Source organism: Drosophila ananassae, chromosome 3L, assembly GCF_017639315.1.
Source record: "Drosophila ananassae strain 14024-0371.13 chromosome 3L, ASM1763931v2, whole genome shotgun sequence".
NCBI lineage: Eukaryota > Metazoa > Arthropoda > Insecta > Diptera > Drosophilidae > Drosophila > Drosophila ananassae.
Window position 1 is genome coordinate 17,391,028 of NC_057929.1, and position 20,543 is coordinate 17,411,570.

Genomic DNA, 20,543 nt, shown 5'->3' on the forward strand with positions numbered 1-20,543 from the left:
ATGATTTTTATTTCTTTTTTTTTTTTTCTTTACAACTCTAGCATTGCAACTGTTGTTGCCGTATTGAAAATAGCAAACATGCAAAATGCGCACCGAAGGCTGAGAAAATCAACAGCGAAAATGTTAATTACACTATATATCTGAGCAGCTTCTATCTGGCCGTTCGACGGCCACTTAAGTGTATCTGATGGACGCAAATGCAAATGTATGATGTGGAAGGCCTTTTTCGAAACCCAAAACAGTTACAGATCTTGATATATTTCACTGCATGAGTAATATCAATTGGTTTATGACTAATGGACGAGCCCAAATAAACTGTCAGACAGTGTCCAAGCAGAGAGAAAAATGATTAGCTATTAAATTTAACATATCTTATCTACAAAGGATATTTTATTACGATATATGAGTCTCACTAGACGTGTGACTTTTTTGTAGAAGTTGCTTTTACTTAATTTTTCTATATAAAGGCAAAAATTAAAACAATTTAATTATATTTATAAATTGTATTCGCATTTAATTAAATACACCCTTTTAAATCAATCAAAAGCAAAATTTTTCCCTTGTGCAAATCAAAAGACTTAAGAAACGAACTTCGGCTACAATGAGGAAAACTTCACTCAAGTCGCAGATACTTTTTTGAGTGGGTCTGTGAGAATTGTCTGAGAGTAGCCCCAGAGAGTGAGACAAGCAGAGAAACGGCCACAGTATCGTAGCCGGAGACTCTCTGGAAAAAAAACTCTCAATGGGCGGCTTTGGCTGTGAGGGGATTTTTGGTATAAAACATAAACAAGCCAAAGAAAGTCATTCATTTTGTTGTTCGAACTGGACGAGTGAACCGTTAGCAGCAGCAGCAGCTAAAAGAAATCGAAGAAGTTGTGGAGGAGGAGTGCTGCCCAGTGCAATCCAGTGATAATCAAGAATCAAACATTCAGTGACATCCAGTGATTAAGTGAGATCCAGCAGAACCAAAAGGATTAAAACATTTGATTTATTTAAATTGGATACCACAAAAGCATCCGACGCAGAATGCAGTAAGTTTTTATAGCCCCCACTTCACCCCACCCACCCATTGATCGACTCTGGAGACTATGAATCATAGTCCCAGATGCCATGGGGATTTGAACCTGGACTTGGTCTGCCCTCCGGCCACAAATTCGTGCTGCAGTCGCAGCCAATAATTAACATTTCGTTATTGTCTTGGTTTTGTTTGGTTTAGTTTTGTCTTTTTGGGGTTCTCTCGGTCCAGTTTTGTTTTTGTTTTTTTAACTGTGGGCTGCTTGGCAACCACAAAATATTCTTTTGGGCGATTTCAAAACCAGCCAACAAGATACATACGTAACAAAAACCGAAAACAGAAGCAACTACTTAGAGCTGCTCTGACTTTTCCTAACACACCGTAATACCTTTCCGTATTTCTGTGTTTGTTTTGTTTGGCGTGGGAGTTTTCGCTTTTGTCTGCTGGAACTGACAGCTCATTGAGGCAGCTGCAAGTCCCTCGGGGGGGATACTTGTTCGTGTACTTATTTTTATATATGTGGCTTTGGCTTGGCTGGATTACCCAATCCTATGGCTAATAACTTGGGTTTCCACTGCGGCTAGATCAATCGATTAGGAATTAATATTCATTTGATATTATATTGGTAGAAAAAAGATTTTAATCCCATTTTAATGGGAAGGAACTTTACACATTTTTGTCATGTGATTTATTATTTTATAGTCTATGACCTATTAAGACATTACTACGAAGGTATTGGGTGTTTTATCTTAGAGTTTCTAAACTCCTTAAATTAAATCCGAAAAAAATATCTAACAAATGTATTTCAGTGTAATATTTAAACTCCTAGCACGTGTTTACTTTATGCCAATCGAATGTCCGAGACTGACCACCGCGATCAATCGATTAGGACTTGGACTGGGTCACGCCTGCTGGATAGTGAGATCCAATCTCCGTGACAGATTGCATCATAAACCGAAGGGGGATACTGTTAGTGGTCCTTTCTAAAAAGTCGTATGGATTACTCATTCGCGGGCGTTATATAAGCCAACTGCAAATATGAACGGCAATTGTATCAAATGCACGCACTAGCGACGCACGAGGCGTATACGCAATATTTCATCGTTTGGAATTACAGCGACGCACAGAAATGCGCAATTGCCCAAGCGTGCTGCCAATTGCCACGCCTACCGCCTGCCATCTACCGCCGCCGCCACCTACCGCCCAAGGGAGTAATGACTTTCGATATTTTGGTCAGTTATTGAGGGGTGTGTTTGGGAGCAATTAATAAATTGCCATCGAATTGATTTCTTTCACTTTTTGTTTGGCTACAATTGTTGGATTTCGCCCGTCATTAAAACCACACCAAATCACACACCCACTTAAGGCAGCCCCCACGAAGGTCACAAATTTGTGAAAATTACCGCAGCATAACAATAAAAAAAAGCACACATACAAGAAAATAGCAAAAAAAAAAGAGACAAAAGCGAAAAACGGCTGAACATAAAATCCATTGCCAAGCCATTAGGGGGCCACATTATATCCAGATGCCCGAAATCAGGCAATCGTAAATTTCCAGTACATTTAAAATCAACCTTACTAACTGTACGCACATTAACAGAGTTTAATTTGTTACAAAAAAATAAAAATTTAAGAAAATAACAAGAAACAAAAATGTGGGCAAAGAAAAAAGTGAAAAATGAAATTAAAGCAGTGTAGTGTAATTTATTTTTGGGTTTTCATGTTTCACACAGTTTAATGGTTTCGGGAGTTGTGTGTTAACGAGCTTGTGTTTAATTAAGCACTTGAATAAAAAATAAAATAACTAGCATGCCCGTCTATTCACTGGAGCAAGTGAAAACAAAAGACTTAGGCAACAAACTTGACTTGACTGGGCAAAGGCAAAGGCACAGTCAAATGCAAACAAATTACATGCTAAAGAGCCGAAATGAAAATGGGAATGGGAATGGGAAGGCAGCTCTCCCTCCTTAAAACCAAAACAGCGGGCAGCCCGGTAATGGTAACCGCTAAGTGGTTGAAGCACTTCAAACTCTTAATTCTTTGCATACTGCCCAGGAAAATGCAGACAGTCCATCCAGCTAGTTATACAACAAAATTTACACTACAAAAATCAGCACACTTATCAAAATGCAGGTGGCTGTCTTCGACTCTCTAGCTGTGGCTCAGGCTGTGCCTCAAATATGTCGTAAGATCCAGACCCGAAACTGCAACTATTTGCGCGCTTATGTCACCCCAAAAATGCCCACCTAACATGACGCACACCCAACATTTAAGGAAATCAAAAGCAAATATAGTCCGAGTTCCATACGCAAGAAAACCCGGTGGCACACAAAAAAATCAACTCAGACTTTGAATGTATAACGAAACCGACAACGTCGGCCTCAAGACTCCAGACTTGTGGTTAGCCAGAAGTGGGTACGGGCGGAGATCGGGGATTGGACTGCATGCTGCATACTGACTATCGAGGATTGGGGACTGGGTTTGGGGGATTGGGGCCGATGAAAACCATCAACATCAAAACGCATCGCCTGTACATGTGCTGCTCCAATGCATGATGTAACTGCAGTGCGATAATGTCTGCATCTGGACCAGAGTCGATGCTGGAGACACACAAACACAGTGATCCCGGGACATGCAACCAATTCTCCATTTATGGCAGACATGCTTTGATCGCAAGTGGAGCAATCCGGGATGGAATACTCATCCAACGGAATGCCAGGAGCAATTTGCATTTGCAGGTGGGGAATCCATTTCCCTCGGGGGCTACCGCGGATTCCCATGGCCATTGCGCAAAAGGTTCGCTGACAGTGACAATGCAACAGGCAACGGTGGCAGTAGTCCCAGCCAGCACCGCTCCGCTTAAAGTTCAAAGGTGCAACTTGCAACTGCAACTTCAGATTCAGATTTAGCTTTAGCCTCAGCTGCCAAGCGACAGGCTGACAAATTGCCAGCTGGAAAATTCGATAGATACTTGCATAAGATGCTCTCCAGATTTATTGGTCGGTCTGGCCTCAAAAAAATAACAAAGAATCCGCCGTAATCGTAATGGGTTCAAAGTCACTCACTCAGCCGGACAGGCGATTGTTCGGTGTGAAAAGTAAAAGTCCACTGGCACTTTTTCTTTCATTCAATTGGCTCGCATATTTCACCTTGCCCAACTATTTGTGAGACTGTTACTCGGCCACAGACTTTATGGCCCCAATTAGATTCAAACACGTAACGTTGGTTAATTGGACTGCTGCCCAGCACCACCGTCATTTTTCCAGGCCAGGAATTCCCCAACCCTCCGCCACAGGGGTAGCTATATTTATGCGTATGAACAGCAGTTGACATTCAGCCAAGTCGAGTTTTGTGAGTGAGTGGGTCTCGGGTAAATGGCGTTCAAATTGAACCCGCCGCCAGCTGAGCATCTTCATTATACTCACTATTGTTGGGGTACATAAGCTATTAGATTGGGGTATTTAAAGTGGCTTAAAGATGCATCCCATTTCCCAATTGATCTTCACAGACTATGTGTTTTTTTCTCAATTTAGTCTTTAAGCAATCAAGTTTAAATAGTTTGATTTTATGTTATTGTTTTGAAGGGGATCTATTAGTTTAGATACTTGTCCAGAGTGTACTAGTGATCAGTGATTTCCAGAGCCTCCAGCTTTCCTAGCCTTCCCAGCTGCAGTTGCATCTTCATGTACTACCTCGAGATCTCCGTGGCCCGTTTCGATCTTGGGGACTTGCCGTGTTGCCTTATAACAAGTTTTCTGGCTTGGTCTGGTCTGGTCTGGCCTGGTCTCTTGCATAACTGGTCGCTGGGCTGCCGATGCCGATGCCGATGACGATCCAATGATGCTGCCTTCTTTGGCAGCAATTTGGCGGCATCTTCGCCGACGAGCGAAAAGGTTCGCACAAATATTTTCCCGCGTTTTTATATATATTCTCTTTTTGTTTGTGCTGGCCTGATTGTCTTCTTGCCAAAGAGTTTCCCATATCATAAAGCAGCCTGGCTCATCAATTGATTGGGTTTCCCATTGCAGCATCCATTCAGCCCTTCTGCTAGTCCTGGCTGTGGCCACTGGCCTTTGGGTCAGCAGTGTTGAGGCGGCAGCCACTGGTGCTGCCGCGGCCACGGCTACCACTTCCAAACCGAAGGGATTCGAGGCACGGTCGTTGGACGTGAATGCCAGCGGAGCCGAGGAGGAGGATGAGTTCGAGACGCAGGCCCAGACCCATCTGGCCTATCGCCAGCAGCCGCAGCAGCAGCGCCAGTTGTACGAATACAGCGAAGAGGAGCAGGAGGAGCCGCCGCGTCAGGTCTATGTCAACCGAAACGCCAAGCAACAGAGCAACTTCCTCAAGATCCAGGGCCAGCTTAAGAAGCCCCTGAGTGAAGAGAGCGAGGAGGAGGAGGAGGAAGTTGAGGAGCCCGATCGTCTGTCCACACTGCTGAGCAAGTCCTCTTTCAGCTGCAATGACAGGAACTCTGGGTAAGACTCCTGTCTTATAATACTTCCACAGTTTACTAACATTTCCTTTCAATAGTTACTATGCCGATGAATCGCTGAGCTGCGAAGTGTTCCACTATTGCCAGGATAGCCAGAAGCACTCTTGGATCTGCCCGGAGGGCTTCACCTTCCATCAGATCCACTTGATCTGCATGCCGCCCTCTCACGACAACATCTGCAAGCAGTCCTCCAAGTATCATATTGTGAACGATTACCTGTACAAGCCAATCAATCTTCAAGAGCACCAGAGCAAGCCCAATGTGACACTTCGCTACTCGGAGCGTTACTTCCCGGAGAACTACTACGAACACGAGCGTTACGATGATGAAGAGGAGGAGGAGCCCGCACCCAGGCCACGCATCCAGCCTCAGCAGCCGCAACAACAGCACCACCATCGAATTCAGCAGCAGCAGCAGCCCCAGCAGCAACATCGCCAAGTTGTGGCCTATCAGCAGCCGCAGCAACAGCCCCAAGTACGTGTCCAGTACCAGCAGCCCCAGCAAGTGCAGCACCAGACGGCTGCCCCACAGCCTCAAGTGGTGACGCAGATCCGCCACCAGCCGCAACCACAGCCCACGACATTGGCCTATAGGAAGCCACTGCCCGCCACGACCGTCCAGCCGCAGTTACAGTTCCACCAGCCGCAGCTGCAGCTCCACCAGCAGCGGCCACAAACGTTGGCGCCCACCGTGACGCCGGCGCCGTATCGTTTCTTCACCGCCGCCCCCCAGCTGCAACACTTGCAACAGCAGCAGCAACAGGTCTTCCGCACGCCCGAGGAGATCAATATCTCGCTCCAGCAGCGCCGGCCGCAGGTCTTCATCGCCACAACGCCGAGGTACTATGAGGATGAGTACCTCTACGAGCGGAGGAAGTAAGGCGGATGAGAAGATGGAGTGAGCAGAAAACAGTCTTGTCGTTGTCTCGTGTACATTTCGCCCCCTCCCCAAACTCTGTGCGTAACTCTGTTAGCTTTAAGCTCTCTTCCCTAGCTCCCTGGTAAATCCAAGCGCGAGTTTTGAGTACCTATTTGTAATATTTAATGTCCTGCTAGAAGAATCCGCCTTCTAACTCAATTCGTTAATAAAGGAAGCCACATAAGTTAAACAATTACTGTATGTCTATCTCCATGTACTGGTCGGCGTTAGACAGATGCACAGCCTGGCTGTGAGTGCCTTCCTCCACCACATAGTTGGGACCAATGATGCAATTCTTAAGAACAGAGCCAGTCTTCACTTGAGCTCGGTGTCCAATGATGCAGTTGTCTATGTTGCAGCCCTCCTCCACAACGGCGCTGGACATGATAATGGAGTTATTTACAATGTTCTTTGGATTGATGACACAGTTGGGGCCGAACACGCTGAAGTTGAGAGAGGTCTTCTCCGAGAGCTTGGCGTTGTCGGCAGCAATAATCTCCTTTGTTTGGGTGGACTTGACCAAAGCACCGGGTGAGATAAGAGGGTGGGACTCGCCGCACAAATCATTCCAGATGCCACTCAACTTCCGATTTATGGCCAGGAAGCTTAGTGTATTATTGACTCGCACTCCAAACGCGTCTTTGGGCGCCTGAATGGCATAGCAGCGCACCACATCGCCATGGTAGGGACCATGTGACAAAGATTGGTTGAACAGCGAAGTTTGCGAGATCTTCTGGTCAAGAATGGTGTGGGGAACGTACTACAAAAGACAAAGATTACTCAAATGACCTATGATTCTCTAAATTATAAAAGTCACTCACATGCAAAACATGGTCCTCATTCTTGGTTACAACACCCACTTCTGAGGTTGTATCCTGCACTGTTTTGGGTGGCCTTTTTGCATGCTGCTTCTTAATCAAATGCGGCAAAAACTCTCCCTTGAAAGTCGATATGTTTTCCTTCTGCAAATCGGAATTTTAGCAAAAAGTTTCCTCTGCAGTCATGCCAGAACTTACCCTGTGTAGATAGTCAATAACCCATTTCTTTAGGACATACAAATGCGCATCCACCAGTCGACTGTAAACATCCAAGCGACCACGGTTCTTTAACAAGTGTCTTTGGATGTTCAAGGTGTCTTCACAATCACTGGCGGCAGACACGAAAGCCAGCCTTTGCGTAGCTGCATGTATTCCAATGACATCTCTCTCAGGCTTGTGCTTGGTCTTCGGTCCCGGCATCACCACATCCGCCTCAAAACCGCTGGGAAAGAGGAGTAAAGCCAAAGAGGCGTCGTGTTCCCTGAACTTGTTGATCAGTGGGTACAAACTGACATTGCTGACTAGATCGCAGCTGATCACCAGAAAGTCAGACTTGATTTTGTCGTATATGTAGCGCAGACTGTCAGCGGTACCAAAGTCGCTGTCGCCGGGTATAGTAGCATAGTCCAATTTAAGCTTCAGGGGTGTGTTCTCCATTGCCGACTGTATCTCCAGCTTCTCCTGCTCCAGCACCACCACAATAACCTCTGTGGAGATCATGAGTCCTCATTACATTTAGAAAAATATTCGTGGCAACTGAATTACCTGAGAAATTGTGTTGTTGCAACAGATTTAGGGGATACCACAGTAGCGGATAAGGACCCACTGGAAGCAGACACTTGGGCGCATCGCCTAGCACCTCCGGAAGACGGGTGCCCCGCCCAGCCGCCAATACCACAGCCTGAAACTCTGCGTTGGTCATTTTCGTACAATAAATAAAAAAATATTCCGCTATAAGCGTGTCACAATCTGAAAAGCCAACAAGCGAACAGCTGATTGCCCGCGAGTAATAACAGTGAGCACTTCCCAACACTATTCCCAATCAGACATATGTTTGCTGTCATGTGACCTAATGTTTTTTTTGCTATTGTATAAAACAAGTCAGATGACCTTTTTTTCAACGAAAGATTCCTTTATTTTGATGCACTTTTTTGCAGGAATTACACACAATATGCTTTGTATGAAACAACAAGTTTTTAATGCATGATTTGCGCAGCTTACACTACACTACAAAATGGAATACATACTTTTTTCTTATTGGAATAGACTACAACACACTTGCTACATACGTACAATTAGTTTTGTGGCTTGCCTTTGCGATTTGCGAATTAAAATGGAAACAGAACAGTAGTTTAACAATAATATTGCTGGAATAAATCCAATACGGATAGAATACTTAAAACAGCACATCGTCATCGCCCTCATCCAGAATGTTGGCCTGCTCACGGACATCAATTCCCTGCTGCAAGAGCTCAGCCTTCTTTGCATCAGCCTTGGCCCTGGCCTCGCGCTTCTTGTCCTGGATCTTCTTCAGACGGTAGAACTCCTCACGCTCCAGCTCATCCAGCTCAGAGATGATGTATGCCAAGGTACGATCAATGCGTGGGATGATGACGTGCTCGATGGCGTTCACACGACGGTTGGTGATCTTGATGACCTCGTCCAGGGTGACGAAGGACGTCTGCAGAGAAGCCAGCTCCACGAGCAGCTTGACGGCGCTCTGGTAGTTCTTCTTAAGCTTAGCCAACTGCTGTCCACCACGGGCCAATCCGGCCAGCTCGTAGGTATCGGCTCCGTCCTGGTAGGACTCGAAAACGGGCAGCGTAACACCAGCAACGTTGTCTTTCTTGGTGCGGATCTTGATTTGGGCCTTGGTCACGTTCTGGAGAACCACCTGATTGATGTCGCCCGATGTGAACTTGGCCTCGGCCAGCGAGAAGGCGGCCTCTTTCATAACATCACCCATGAGGGTCTTGGTTTCGATGATCTTGCCCAGAATCATACGGAATCGCATTTGCAGGGCGTCAGCCTTCTTCTTGAGCAGTCCGTGACCCTTTTGGGCGCCCGCCAGACGTGCCTTCATCAACATCTGGGCACCACGGGACGGGAAAATCGGTAGCCTATCTTTTCCAGACATTTTTTTGTTTTTCTTTTCAGAGTATTTAGCTAAAACGATTTTCTGCTGCGCACCAAGAAAACTGCACCGTCGAAGAACACTAAAAAACTCCAACTGGAATGACTGGCACCAGTGTTGATAAGCGCATTCCATAAATCGATAACTTTAGGTGCTGCAAAACACATTTACTCCGAGTGCTGAGAAGTAGCAGCTGACTTTCGACAGATTCAAAAAAATAAACAAAAGTTAGGCCGGTTGTGGTGTCTTTTCTATAATGCTCCTGCAACGCCTTTGGCTACCGCATCTTAGCAACCACCTGCGGCAATACGCCAAAAAGTCCCCGGTTTACCTGAAGCCCAAAATGACCTCAAACAAGCGAATGGTCCACCAGGAAATCCTGCGTTATGTAAACCCATATGCCAGGATTAAAGTTGCATCGGATATATTCGTGCGCATCCAGCCGGCCGATGTGCATCAGTATACCAGCGGGGATGTGTTCATAGCCCAACTCCAAGGTGGTCAAGTCAAAAACTCAAATGTTTCCCTCGATGTTAAGGTAGAAAACGAAGACAAGGAGGTCAACGTTAAAATCAAGAAACTTACGGAAGAGCCAACGCAGTTTGAGTGCCACCTGCAGATCCCCGTCCGATCGGATGTTTGTGTAGAGGGCCAAGCCGGTGTACGGGTGGAAAACACGCAAAGCGAGCTTCTGAAGGTGAATGCTAAGGGCGGCATTATTACAAAGAACGTTAAGGCCACCAAAATTTCCCTATACAGCGAAAACGGTAACATCAACTGCCAGGGTACGCTCTTGGGCAAGATAACCGAGATAGAGACTCACAATGGTGTAAGATTCAAATAGGTGTAAGACCATGGCTTTGCCTATTGATATATCTTATTCTTTACAGAACATTTCAATGGACAAATTGCAGGGAGACAATCTGAATTGCTCTACCAAGGCTGGAAGTATTATAACAGACTGTTGCTACGTTGAAAAGTCAAAATTTCAAACTGAAACTGGACGCCTTGAGCTGAAGAACGTTCATAAGACAAGTGAGGTGCATGTTCACAAATCAGCAGAGCTTAACATGAGTGAGTAATTAAAAAAATGCAGAAGTCTTATTTAATACCTTTCCTATTTTTATAGCTGGTGTGCATGGCAATCTACAGGTGGTATCCAAGGGCGGCAGCTTGAATCTGCAGCTATCCGAGCTGGAGGGTCACAGCAAAATAGAGGCTAATAACTTAAAGGACGACGCAGTCATAAACATATCCCAGACTATTGAGCAGGATCTCAACATTGAAATCAGCGCCTCCAAAGTGAGCTTAGAAAAGGAATTGGAGCATGTGATGCATGCCTTGAGCGAGGACAAAAACAAATTCCTGCTGAGCAACGTAAACAAACATCGCCTGTTGATCAACAGCACGGGAGAGAAAGGTGTGCGCCTGGGAAAACAATCCTGGAGCGATATGATGCGTCAAAAGCTTCAAGCCATCGGGTCCGAAATACCATAGTTTCACAAATACAAACACCTTACTAAGTTACGAATTTATTGTGCTGTTCCAAGCTACAATCTCAGTCATTGTTTTTTTACCATTGTCGAGATAATCCTCAGGCTTGGCCTTGGCTTGTTTCGTTTTCCAAGACCTCATTTAGGACATCAAACGCGCTTGAGAAGATTGCATCCTCCTCGGCTTTCAGAGAGGACATGAACAGCTCAAGTTTTTCTTCGCCTATTCCTTGCAGGTCTATGCTGCCTGCTTTAATCAACATGCAAGCAAGAAGGCGCAGCACTTTGAATGCATTATCCACGTACTGTTCCTTGGGGACGTCTTCCTCCTCCTCGTCCTCAAATTCGTTGACATCTTCTTCATCGTTTTCTGTGTAGTTATCAATGTGCTTCTTTAGCCTAAACCAAACTTCCAACAGATTTGTGAACGCATCCGTTTGATAGAAGTACTTTATGCGCTGTAGGGAGAGAAATTAACTTTAAATTTTAATCTAAATCTGACAAATGTCAAACTCACGCTCCATATGTGAGCCAGATCCTCCAGATACTCCTCCTGCCGTTCCCCCATGGGAAAGAGTTGCAGGGGCTGTTGCAGAAACTGCAGTATCCGCGTGAGACAACTGACAATGTTGGGTGCATAATTGTCCATGGAATTCTGCGCCTCTGGTAACTGTACCAGAATGGTGCAAATGTTGAGGTAGGTTTGTATGATCTCCACATCACAGCTTATTTTCGGGGCACACGCCTCGTAGCCAACATCAGCATCTTCTCCGCCATCTGCCACGGGGGCTGGTACTTCTCCCTCCTCTGCACCGGCTTCCTCGTCCGACAACTTGGTGTGATCGTCTCGCATGAGCCGCAGAAAGGCAATATTAACTCCAGTGCAGAGTTCCTGCACCAGGAATACCTCCGAAAATGGTTTAAGATTCAAGGCAGAGTTGGAATTTTCCTCCTCCACCAAAGCGCAGCTTGCCAAAATGGCGTTTGTGGCTTTTAAAGCGGCTGTTAAGAGCTCGTCACTGACCGACTGCTGTAGGATTTTTCCAAGATTGGCTGCAGAGTTTTCGAAGGCAGAGAAACAAACGTACCAGTCCACTGCAAACTGCTCTTTCCCGCTCAGAACATGCGCCATGATGAATTGATACAGACGCATCAGCTGCACTAGCATTCCGGTGTCCATGCAGTTCGTCAACTTGAAGAGAGTCTCCATAAACTCCGGGTTGCTGGTCAACAGTACGGCGCAATCAACCTGGGCGCACAGATTGCCCAGGAGGCCGACAAGAATCTCGTAGAGGCGCACGTCCTCACATGCCGAAATGATGGTGTACATAATTGAGTCGACGGCGTCGTTGTCGAGTAGCATGGAGACCACCTCCGGAGAGGTGGACATATCCCAAACTTTACACAGGTCGTCCTCCAGTTGCTGATCCAGCTGGGAATCCGGCGTCAGTTGGCTAAGCTGCATCATGGTCTGCAGGATGAAGCGACTGCTGTACATGGTGTCGCCCACGGCATCAGCACGCATGCGATTCAACAGTTGCTCCTCATCCTCATCATCGCCTGCCTCCTGTTCCCCGCCATCTTCGCCATTATTCTCCTCTTCATGGGAGGGTGGGGGCGTGGTCGAAGCGCTGCTGGCGCTGGCTGAGACGCTTTTAACGGGTTCGGCTGGTGGCACCTCGTTCTCCTTGATCGCTCCTGTGGCCGGACCACTTCTCTCCGCATCCTCGTTGGGCATGGTTTATTCTTGGGTTCTTATAAATATTATATTTATACAGAAAATATTAGGCAGGACGCACAGACATTTTTTTGTCACAGAATATTTAAGAGAATACACCTTCGTTTCTTAATCTGTCTTTAAACTGCACCGAGGGCACTTGATAATAATTATTTCGAATAAATGCTCCCAGTTTTGAATTGTTTCAAATATATTTTGCAGGATCCACAAAAACTTTGGCGTGCTTTTGCCGACTTTAATTTTTTTGTGCCATACACTGCCTATCGAAGTTTATAGCAAGTTTATGGTTGTGAGGATTATCGCTGAAAGACATATGGTCACACTAATCAACCGTTGGGTGTATTTCGAATCTGGGACCACAAAGAAAAATGCATGATTTAAAATTTTTTTAAGCTAAATGTCTTATTATTTACTGACTTAGATGCAATATAATAAACGAGAGGTAATCACAGTTTATGATGCTTTGGACTTTGCCTGCCGTCGTAGCAGTAGACTCGAAAGATTGCTGTAGGGCAGCTCAAAAGCCAGCGAAAAAACTATGGATACGAGGTACACGATCAAGGCGAAACCGCAGCAGACCACACTCTACAAGAAATAAGTAAATAATCATTATAGTTATAGTTGGTTTTGAAATGTAAAGCACTTACCAGCATGAAGGGATCGGCGTGTGTGCTGGCACTGGTGAGACTGTAGACAAGAGCAATCACCAAAGGATTTAAAAGATAAATGGCGTAGGACAGACGATTCAAATGCTGGAAGCACTTGGCCTCCAGCAGGCGTGACCACCAGACTCCGCTTCCCGTGGCACTGCCCACGACCATCCAACAAACAGTAAGAGAAAATAGACCCCGTCCCAACACAAATAGTGATATGGTTATCAGGTGACCCAGATCCCGTTTCACCGTGGAGTATATGCATCCCAGAAACACCATACCACTAAAGTGCCAGAGCCACCGATTCTGCTGCTCTGTCAATTCGAACTGGAACCGCTGCTCCTGGAGACACCAGGCCGTAATGGCACCCACAATATAAGGCAGAATCCTGACGAAAGGACTCGTGTAGATTTGGGTTCCAGTTGCGTAGGTGGAGTCGAAGGAGAACTCAAACTTATAGTTGATGCCAATGCCATAGGACCAAGTAATGGTGGCAAGGAGTCCGGTCAAAGTTAATACTTTTGCGGTTTTGGGATGTCTAAGGTGGAGTATAAAATAATAAGAAGTTTATGGTTCTGCTCTCTTTTCCACTTACTTGGCGTAAACAAAGAGCATCAGATTAGCCAGGAGGAAAAACTGCATATCACAGGCTAGACTCCAACTCCAGTTCGCACAAAGTTCCCGGTGATCGAAGAGGTTCTGGATGAAGAGTAAGTTCCTCCACCAGTGTTGGGTGCACAGCTCGTCGAATCGTTCATTAATGTGATAAACGGAGACATCGCCGATGTAGGAGAAGGCCAGGTCCACACTACCCACAACCACTAGATAGAGAGGTCCTAATCTCAGATATCGGTGGAACAATAGTTTTCCGAAAAGTTTCACGTTTCCCCAAAGTCCATTACCACGAACTGCCTCGAGTTGCTTGGCGTTTCTCAAGAAGTTGTAAGTTTGCAAAAAGCCACTAAAGAGAGAATATTATTAATAAAAAAATTAAGTCTATCGACCATCTAGAAACCTCACCTGATGGTAAAGAATACATCCACCAGGAGCGGAGCTGTGGACACGTATTGAAACAAAGCCTTTTCCGCATAAGAAATCAGCACTGTTTTGTTATGGACAGTGAAGTACATGTACCACACAACATGGAATATGAGAATCCAATAGGCGCAGATGGATCTCAGGCCATTCATGATGGGTATCTCCCCGGGCTGGTTCTCCCTCATGGCGGAAATCCTTCTCCAATTGTTTACCACATCGAAGCAGGAGACAAAGTTCTGAAGAGGCTGCCACTTGAGCAGCGTGTCTAGAGTCTGCCAGATCTCAGATTCAACGGGAGCCAGGCCGGGATCGGGTTCATCGCCCCGCTTGGCCACTCGCAGCTGCTGGGCACACACCATAAGAGCTCCAGTGGCCAGGAGCGAGGCCACCACCAGCTTGAAGGTCAGCCGCTGATAGAAACGATCGCTCAGTTTCAGATCCTTCATGTAGAGCACTTCCGGTTGCATGTCAAAGATGTCATCTTCGGCGAATGTTCCACCAGCCACATAATCCCTCGCTATTTGCTTGACTTCCTCCGAATCGCAGGCGCTGGGCAGGCACAGACCTATGTGCAGAACTTGCTCGGACATCACCTTGATCTCCACTTGCCAGGGAGAACGGTGTCTCAAGTAGATCACCCGGTAGTCCATTGGAAAGGGGGCACTTTGGGTCAGGATGCTATAATGCATCTTGCGTTCATAATTCCGGGAGAGTGTAACCCCCACGGGTCGCTGGACGCCACGACAGGCCTCCCGACTGCCCAGCCAGTAGTTTTGGCCAAAAACGAATCCGGATGGCTTCGTTCCAGAAGCATCGAGTACTGGAAAGTGCATATATTTTCAATAAGTTGTTGAACCTTTCACAATGTTGCATAAAATATCGTGACAAAATATTGTCATTAACTATTATTTGGGAATATTAGATGTCTAAGGGTTGTGAGCTAAGTGGTTTCCCAAACCACAAGGGTGACCTAACCAAAGCCCGGTGAACTTTCAACAATACGGCAATATATTTCGCATTTACTCACGAAATGTTCTAATATATCTACGATTACTCACCTTTCATGGCCCAAGGCTGCTTGCTGAGAATGCCCCTCTGTACCTGTTGCAGGTGGGAGTAGCAACTGCGGCTCACCTGGCTGCTATTGGCCATCTTGGTCAGTCCAAATATTACCGAGCTGCGGATGAGGTGCGGCTCATGTTGCGAATGGATTATGGCCCGCGATTCATCTGATCCTCTGGTGATTTCCGGCGTGTAATCCAAGCTGGCGTTCAACAGTCCGTAGTTGAAGTGATGATGCCGCAAAGTTGACTCATTCACAGCCCCATGAGCCACTGGGATCAAGAGGCATAGTGCGAGAATCCCTCGCCAATTGGTTTCCATGACAGGGGAAGTTAGGCCGCTGGAGAAGGGAAGATTGTTTACCAATTAATATTAACAACAGAACTAGGCCCTTCGGCTAAATAACCACTCAGAGCTGGAGGTGCTTTTTTTTGTCAAAACTCCGTCAGTAGAAAGCAAATAATAACAAGTTGGTAAACATCCTACCGGAAGAATTCCGTAATTCCGAGTGCTTTGTGACTCAATATTTTACTTTAAATTTACAAAACTATTCCCAAAACAAAAGATTATAAATTTTAAGGAATCATTTTAAGATTAATCCATTGAAAGGACATTTCTGTGCCTTTTAGTTCAAGGTTGAAAGCCTCTCTGAAAGAGACTACTCCACATGTCCCTCAACCCATCACAGAACATGGAAGTAGTCGTATTAACGTAACCTAAGTGGTAGGTGGAGTTCCATTCAAATATCAATTAGCCGCATCCGCGGCCTGAGTGTTTTTCAATGTCAGGTTCATTGCAGCGGATTAGTTCGATGTTCGAATTCAAGCGAAAATTACTCGCAAAAATAGAGGTGTCTGTCGCACCTGAAGGTTTATGGGCTGCTGCCCAAAGGCAAAAAATAAAAACCTTATTCGAACTTGTCACTTGTGTTGACTCGTGAAGTTTCAAGTACTATTTATTGTTCAGATTTGTTACTTGTGGTATTATAATTTAATTGACAGAGGTCAACGACTAGAGAGTATGTCTTTTTCTGGTCCAGGGATTATGTTTGTAGTTCTTGGGACATGTGTTTGGAATGCTATACGACATAAATTAAATTTTTGCCACCCGAAACCCGCATACCCGAATACTTATCCCATTTCGGCAAATAATATTTGCTTAGGTCTCTCGGGCGGATCGACAGACTCTTTAGGTAGAAATTACGAGAATATTAGTGAGGCCCCCGGGCAGCTGCCTAATTTTGGCACAAAAAGTCCCTAGTTTCAATCAATGTTTTCTTTGCACTCGAAGATGTCTCCAAGAGAAGCAGTTGTAAGCTGCGATCGGGCAGTTTGCATTATATGGCAGCTAATGGCTTTTCGATGAAATGATTTCAAGGGTAAATCGTAAATCTGCGCTTGGCTTCGCATCGGCCACCGCATCTCTACATATTTGTTTTTATTTTTCCTCTGCTTTTATTTCTTTGGCTATGCAAATGAACCTTCACCTTAACTTTGCCAGCGAATCGGATCCCGGTCGCCCAGTTTTCGGACAAACGATGGTTTTGTAACTAATATTCGCAAACTGGCTTAGGTTTTGCCATGTTTGCTGTTGATTTTGCGTGTCTGTTCAAATAGTTTCCATTTTTTCTCTTTAATTATTAATGGAAATGGCATAAGCAAGCAGGAGATTTATTTTTTAATCCATTTTTTCGGGTGTCAAATGAGCTTTTTCAATCACGATTAGGGGTCAAGGCGTGGACTGGATTCGAGATCTATTTTAATCCCGGATTTGATCAAACACAAACTAATTAACTTTTCTGCTCGACCTACTTTCACGGCTGGTAAAGAACTGTGTTTGAAATCGAAACTGAACAAGGTTTTATTTTCCTTTGCGACACCATTTTATTGTCAGAGTTTCTGTTTTCAACCGAAAGTTTCAATTAAATGCAACTGGAAATTTAATTGTTATTGCTTGTTTCAAATATTATGCAACTTTTCCGAGTGAAGCCCTTGGGTTTTTAAGGGTTACACCTAAATTAGTATTTGAAAAACTCAGTAATTATAGTCACTTCATGAAACTTGATATACAACGCTTTAAAAACCAATTTTGTCTTAAATAACGTCCGGGACACACATATATTATTCAAACTAATATTTGTTTCAAGTATTTTTGAATAACAAAGCTTCGTTTTTTCTCCTTTCAGGGTAAATCCCGGTTTAATCAAATGCAAAAATATAAAAATTGGCGAATTGACCTACTTTCAGAGGCGAATCAAACAAATATCCAATCAATATAGAACTGTCCTTGAAAGCCACTTTTGTTTGTTTCCACTTGTGTTTGCTATAGTTTCGGGTGGTTTGTTTATTTTTGGTAATGTTTTTAATCAAAACCAAATTTGAAATCGTTGTTTGATTTTGAAGCGCGGCTCACGCAGCTTCGCGTCTTTCCGAGAAACTGTGCCGCCCTTCGGTGCGATTGAAACCTTTATAAACTCCGCCAGCGATGGACGCACGTGAACAGGTATCAAGCTGTCGATTAAAAAAAAAATAAAAAAGCAAGTCCGGCGTCAACAAAAACAAACTGAGCGATGAAAGCGAAACTGCTCTTCGTTGCTCGTGCGCTTACAAGCGGTGTTTATTTTTGAGGAAGCTGACGAGCGGCCCGCATTTCGGAGCTACTCTTATAATACGTCACAAAGCTGGGCTTGTAATTGTCGGTCTTGCAGTTCTTGTTTTTCTTTAAGTTTTTTTGTATTTTTTCTCTGAGGCGCGTTCATTGACTCTGTCGTGGCGATGAGGGGGCGGGCCACTGATTATGGGAAAGTCAAGGAGCGCCCTGATTTTAGGTTGAGCTTCAATAATAAAGCACATCTCATATCGTTGATCTTGTAATGTAACTGCTGTCTTGAAATTACAGTAATGTGACCTATTTGGGCTATAATTTCCGTGAGGGGATTCTAAATGTGCAGGATGCTATATAAATTGAAAAGTTGTTTCCTAAGAGACCCGGAAGTAGGCATTCAAAACCGGAAATGCTATTTTGCTACCTATAGGAATTCATCAAGGTTATTATGGCTTAAATTTTTAATTTCTGGAGATATCATCGAAGTTTTAGTTCAAGTTTAATAAGTAGCTCAAGTTGTTTAGGAATTTTTATAATATTTTTTACATTAAAGACTATAAATTACAAAATTAAATCCTCCATTTTGTTTAAAGTGGCGGTAATTTAATAGAATTGTTCTTAAGTATGACCGCATTTGTAAGTTCTTTTTTTTAACAAGAAGAAGAAACAAAAATTATCGATAAACCGCGATATTTTTGTTTATTAACATTTTCTTTTCTTAATGGACTTAAAGAATGAAATTCTACAAACTGAAACTGGCAAGCAACTCTCCGAATACCAGTTGAACTTGCTTAAAAAAAATGGTATTGAAACCATTTCTGACTTTTATGAAGAGGATGAGGACAAACTTAAAGAACTACTAGCCATAAGAATAGAAACATTGCGGGAGCTGAAGAGCGAGATGGCGCTGCTGACAAACCCATTTAATGAGGAATCTATCCTGGATATCAACTATGGAACTGGACTGGAAGAGTGAGTTATTCGGATGGTATTATATTGGCATAAACTAATAAAATTTTATTCAGATTAGACAAACTGCTTGTTAATGTGGAACAGCAGTTCAAGCCGGGCAGAGTTTGGGAAATATGCGGTCCAACGGGAGTTGGTAAAACTCAATTAATGTACACTCTGATGGTAAACTTTGTATGGAAGCACAATCTTCAAGCTCTGTTCATCGATCTTAAGAGGGATTTCTCCAGCAAAAGGATTGGGGATATGCTAGCTGCCCGCGAAACGGACAGTGGTAGCTGTGAGAGAGTACTGAAGGCCATCCGAGTGGCGGAAGCAACAACCAGCAGAGAACTAATTGAGATGCTGCAAAACTTTTACCAACAACTGGCTGCCAGTAACAAGGATGCCCAGCGAACAAAACTAGTTGTGATTGATTCGCTGCCAGAATGTTTCTATTCATTCCGGGGCAAAAAGATGGCTATGCTTCGGAAATCTTTGATCACAGAGCTGGCCTGCAGCATCAGGAAGCTATCGGTTCATGGAATAGCCTTCGTCGTGGGAAATATGTCCTTTTTTCAAAAAGAAGAAGGTATTATCTACATTTTACTTATGATTTTAATAAGCGCTACATCTATTATAATCTTTTACTCCTATCAGAAACTGTTAATGATGACGGCGAAGATGACGGTGGCAGAAACGAAGAGGTTCCAGTGAAGAGGCAGTTGGACCCCATGCTTGGCGATCACTGGGGTTCTGTGTGTACGTTGAGGCTTTCTGTGGAAATGCCAATTGTATGGTACGATGAGCAAGGCGCTGACCGTACCAGCCGTACAACCAGTAAGGACAATGGCATTCGCTTGGTAAATGTAATCTCAAACACATATGGCCCAGTGGGTGGGAGCTGCCGGCTACGGATCACAGAAGCAGGCGTAGTCTAGGGACGATGCTGTTTGTAGTTCTTTATAACCCTCTTCCCCGGCTCCAGGGTGTCGCCTAGCCCGGGGTGTTTGCGTTTTTTGCTGTTAGTCACTTCTCTGGACACACCAACGAAGGAAGCTGATGGATCCACCGGCTTATTTGCAGTCCCCGGTTCTTCCACACTTAAGTCCGAATCATGAGCATACTGGCAGCTGGTTCCAAAGCGGCAGCGTCCTCTGCGAAAGTTCCAACAGATTTTGAGGCCATTCTTCTGCTTGAGATGCTCATCGTTGGTAACCATTTTTACATGGCGCTCCAAAGAGGCGGTCTTGTTCAGCTCCGCCTCTAGGAATGGATTGCTGAACACATCACCTTTGCCAGTTTTCTGGCCGAGTACCTGGCTGGCACTGGGCAACTTGGAGGACGGCTTCTCGGCGGACGTGGGCGGCCTGCTTTAAATGAATATTTATAAAGTTCCCGAGTAATTGTTTTATTGAGCTTACGATGTGGCATCTTCGCTTTCGGACGATTGGCTGGTATTATCCTCATCAGATTCGGAAGAATCGCTATAATCTGCCACCAAAGACATTGATTATACTTTGTTTATTTTGCTCCAAACAGCTGGTGGGTGGTTGATAACAAAAATTTCCTAACGCGTTTTGATGGCAGAAAATACCAACAAAGAGTATTTTAAAAATTTAAATAC

The 20,543-nt window shown here is 44.7% G+C and overlaps 8 protein-coding genes across 10 annotated transcripts; 3 read left to right on the forward strand and 5 right to left on the reverse strand.

Moving 5' to 3' along the window:
- The first annotated feature begins 777 nt into the window (after positions 1-777).
- On the forward strand, positions 778-6,621 carry LOC6496562 (putative mediator of RNA polymerase II transcription subunit 26). The gene is made up of 3 exons (XM_001961118.4): positions 778-1,031; positions 5,044-5,493; positions 5,549-6,621. The coding sequence occupies exons 1-3, from the start codon at positions 1,027-1,029 to the stop codon at positions 6,387-6,389; spliced, it is 1,296 nt and encodes a 431-aa protein (XP_001961154.1). The 5' UTR covers positions 778-1,026; the 3' UTR covers positions 6,390-6,621.
- LOC6494008 (translation initiation factor eIF-2B subunit gamma) lies at positions 6,528-8,262 on the reverse strand. Its single transcript, XM_001961119.4, has 4 exons — positions 8,012-8,262; positions 7,445-7,953; positions 7,250-7,390; positions 6,528-7,188 (listed from the first exon to the last, which is right to left on the reverse strand). The coding sequence occupies exons 1-4, from the start codon at positions 8,166-8,168 to the stop codon at positions 6,622-6,624; spliced, it is 1,374 nt and encodes a 457-aa protein (XP_001961155.1). The 5' UTR covers positions 8,169-8,262; the 3' UTR covers positions 6,528-6,621.
- A 95-nt stretch (positions 8,263-8,357) lies between these two features.
- LOC6494007 (V-type proton ATPase subunit D 1) lies at positions 8,358-9,489 on the reverse strand. Its single transcript, XM_001961120.4, has one exon. It carries the CDS (start codon positions 9,381-9,383, stop codon positions 8,643-8,645), a length of 741 nt encoding a protein of 246 aa, XP_001961156.3. The 5' UTR covers positions 9,384-9,489; the 3' UTR covers positions 8,358-8,642.
- A 44-nt stretch (positions 9,490-9,533) lies between these two features.
- LOC6496563 lies at positions 9,534-10,907 on the forward strand. The gene is made up of 3 exons (XM_001961121.4): positions 9,534-10,209; positions 10,271-10,454; positions 10,510-10,907. The coding sequence occupies exons 1-3, from the start codon at positions 9,637-9,639 to the stop codon at positions 10,875-10,877; spliced, it is 1,125 nt and encodes a 374-aa protein (XP_001961157.1). The 5' UTR covers positions 9,534-9,636; the 3' UTR covers positions 10,878-10,907.
- On the reverse strand, positions 10,897-12,897 carry LOC6494006. The gene is made up of 2 exons (XM_001961122.4): positions 11,391-12,897; positions 10,897-11,331 (listed from the first exon to the last, which is right to left on the reverse strand). Exons 1-2 carry the CDS (start codon positions 12,609-12,611, stop codon positions 10,975-10,977), a joined length of 1,578 nt encoding a protein of 525 aa, XP_001961158.1. The 5' UTR covers positions 12,612-12,897; the 3' UTR covers positions 10,897-10,974.
- Positions 12,898-12,987: 90 nt separating this feature from the next.
- On the reverse strand, positions 12,988-17,803 carry LOC6494004 (nose resistant to fluoxetine protein 6). Of its 2 annotated transcripts, none has more exons than XM_001961123.4 (6): positions 17,605-17,803; positions 15,361-15,704; positions 14,285-15,122; positions 13,860-14,225; positions 13,259-13,802; positions 12,988-13,196 (listed from the first exon to the last, which is right to left on the reverse strand). In XM_001961123.4, exons 2-6 carry the CDS (start codon positions 15,683-15,685, stop codon positions 13,065-13,067), a joined length of 2,205 nt encoding a protein of 734 aa, XP_001961159.1. In that variant the 5' UTR covers positions 15,686-15,704; positions 17,605-17,803; the 3' UTR covers positions 12,988-13,064. The 2 variants fall into 2 exon arrangements, with proteins under 2 accessions (XP_001961159.1, XP_032305981.1); XM_032450090.2 differs by lacking the exon at positions 17,605-17,803 and adding an exon at positions 16,851-17,190.
- An 825-nt stretch (positions 17,804-18,628) lies between these two features.
- LOC6496564 (DNA repair protein RAD51 homolog 4) lies at positions 18,629-19,857 on the forward strand. Its single transcript, XM_001961124.4, has 3 exons — positions 18,629-18,940; positions 18,994-19,508; positions 19,577-19,857. Exons 1-3 carry the CDS (start codon positions 18,690-18,692, stop codon positions 19,855-19,857), a joined length of 1,047 nt encoding a protein of 348 aa, XP_001961160.2. The 5' UTR covers positions 18,629-18,689.
- LOC6494003 lies at positions 19,517-20,482 on the reverse strand. 2 transcript variants are annotated; one of them, XM_014907037.2, is made up of 2 exons: positions 20,341-20,482; positions 19,517-20,286 (listed from the first exon to the last, which is right to left on the reverse strand). In XM_014907037.2, the coding sequence occupies exons 1-2, from the start codon at positions 20,424-20,426 to the stop codon at positions 19,854-19,856; spliced, it is 519 nt and encodes a 172-aa protein (XP_014762523.1). In that variant the 5' UTR covers positions 20,427-20,482; the 3' UTR covers positions 19,517-19,853. The 2 variants fall into 2 exon arrangements, with proteins under 2 accessions (XP_014762523.1, XP_001961161.1); XM_001961125.4 differs by having other exon boundaries at positions 19,517-20,289; positions 20,341-20,455.
- Between the last annotated feature and the right edge of the window lie 61 nt (positions 20,483-20,543).

Bases quoted from the DNA above. Each gene is read 5' to 3' on its own strand.
- LOC6496563 (XM_001961121.4), top strand. From the start codon at position 9,637: ATGCTCCTGCAACGCCTTTGGCTACCGCATCTTAGCAACCACCTGCGG. The intron at 10,210-10,270 runs GTAAGATTCAAA...TATTCTTTACAG, and splicing joins AGATAGAGACTCACAATGGT to AACATTTCAATGGACAAATT. The intron at 10,455-10,509 runs GTGAGTAATTAA...CTATTTTTATAG, and splicing joins ATCAGCAGAGCTTAACATGA to CTGGTGTGCATGGCAATCTA.
- LOC6494007 (XM_001961120.4), bottom strand. From the start codon at position 9,383: ATGTCTGGAAAAGATAGGCTACCGATTTTCCCGTCCCGTGGTGCCCAG.
- LOC6494004 (XM_001961123.4), bottom strand. From the start codon at position 15,685: ATGGAAACCAATTGGCGAGGGATTCTCGCACTATGCCTCTTGATCCCA. The intron at 13,803-13,859 runs GTAAGTGGAAAA...ACTCCACCTTAG, and splicing joins ATGCTCTTTGTTTACGCCAA to ACATCCCAAAACCGCAAAAG. The intron at 13,197-13,258 runs GTAAGTGCTTTA...TATTTCTTGTAG, and splicing joins ACGCCGATCCCTTCATGCTG to AGTGTGGTCTGCTGCGGTTT.
- LOC6494003 (XM_001961125.4), bottom strand. From the start codon at position 20,426: ATGTCTTTGGTGGCAGATTATAGCGATTCTTCCGAATCTGATGAGGAT. The intron at 20,290-20,340 runs GTAAGCTCAATA...ATTCATTTAAAG, and splicing joins GAAAGCGAAGATGCCACATC to CAGGCCGCCCACGTCCGCCG.
- LOC6496562 (XM_001961118.4), top strand. The intron at 5,494-5,548 runs GTAAGACTCCTG...TCCTTTCAATAG, and splicing joins TGCAATGACAGGAACTCTGG to TTACTATGCCGATGAATCGC.
- LOC6496564 (XM_001961124.4), top strand. From the start codon at position 18,690: ATGGACTTAAAGAATGAAATTCTACAAACTGAAACTGGCAAGCAACTC. The intron at 18,941-18,993 runs GTGAGTTATTCG...AATTTTATTCAG, and splicing joins TATGGAACTGGACTGGAAGA to ATTAGACAAACTGCTTGTTA. The intron at 19,509-19,576 runs GTATTATCTACA...TACTCCTATCAG, and splicing joins CTTTTTTCAAAAAGAAGAAG to AAACTGTTAATGATGACGGC.
- LOC6494006 (XM_001961122.4), bottom strand. From the start codon at position 12,611: ATGCCCAACGAGGATGCGGAGAGAAGTGGTCCGGCCACAGGAGCGATC. The intron at 11,332-11,390 runs GTGAGTTTGACA...CTCTCCCTACAG, and splicing joins ATCTGGCTCACATATGGAGC to CGCATAAAGTACTTCTATCA.
- LOC6494008 (XM_001961119.4), bottom strand. From the start codon at position 8,168: ATGACCAACGCAGAGTTTCAGGCTGTGGTATTGGCGGCTGGGCGGGGC. The intron at 7,954-8,011 runs GTAATTCAGTTG...TGATCTCCACAG, and splicing joins GCAACAACACAATTTCTCAG to AGGTTATTGTGGTGGTGCTG. The intron at 7,189-7,249 runs GTGAGTGACTTT...TGTCTTTTGTAG, and splicing joins ATGAGGACCATGTTTTGCAT to TACGTTCCCCACACCATTCT.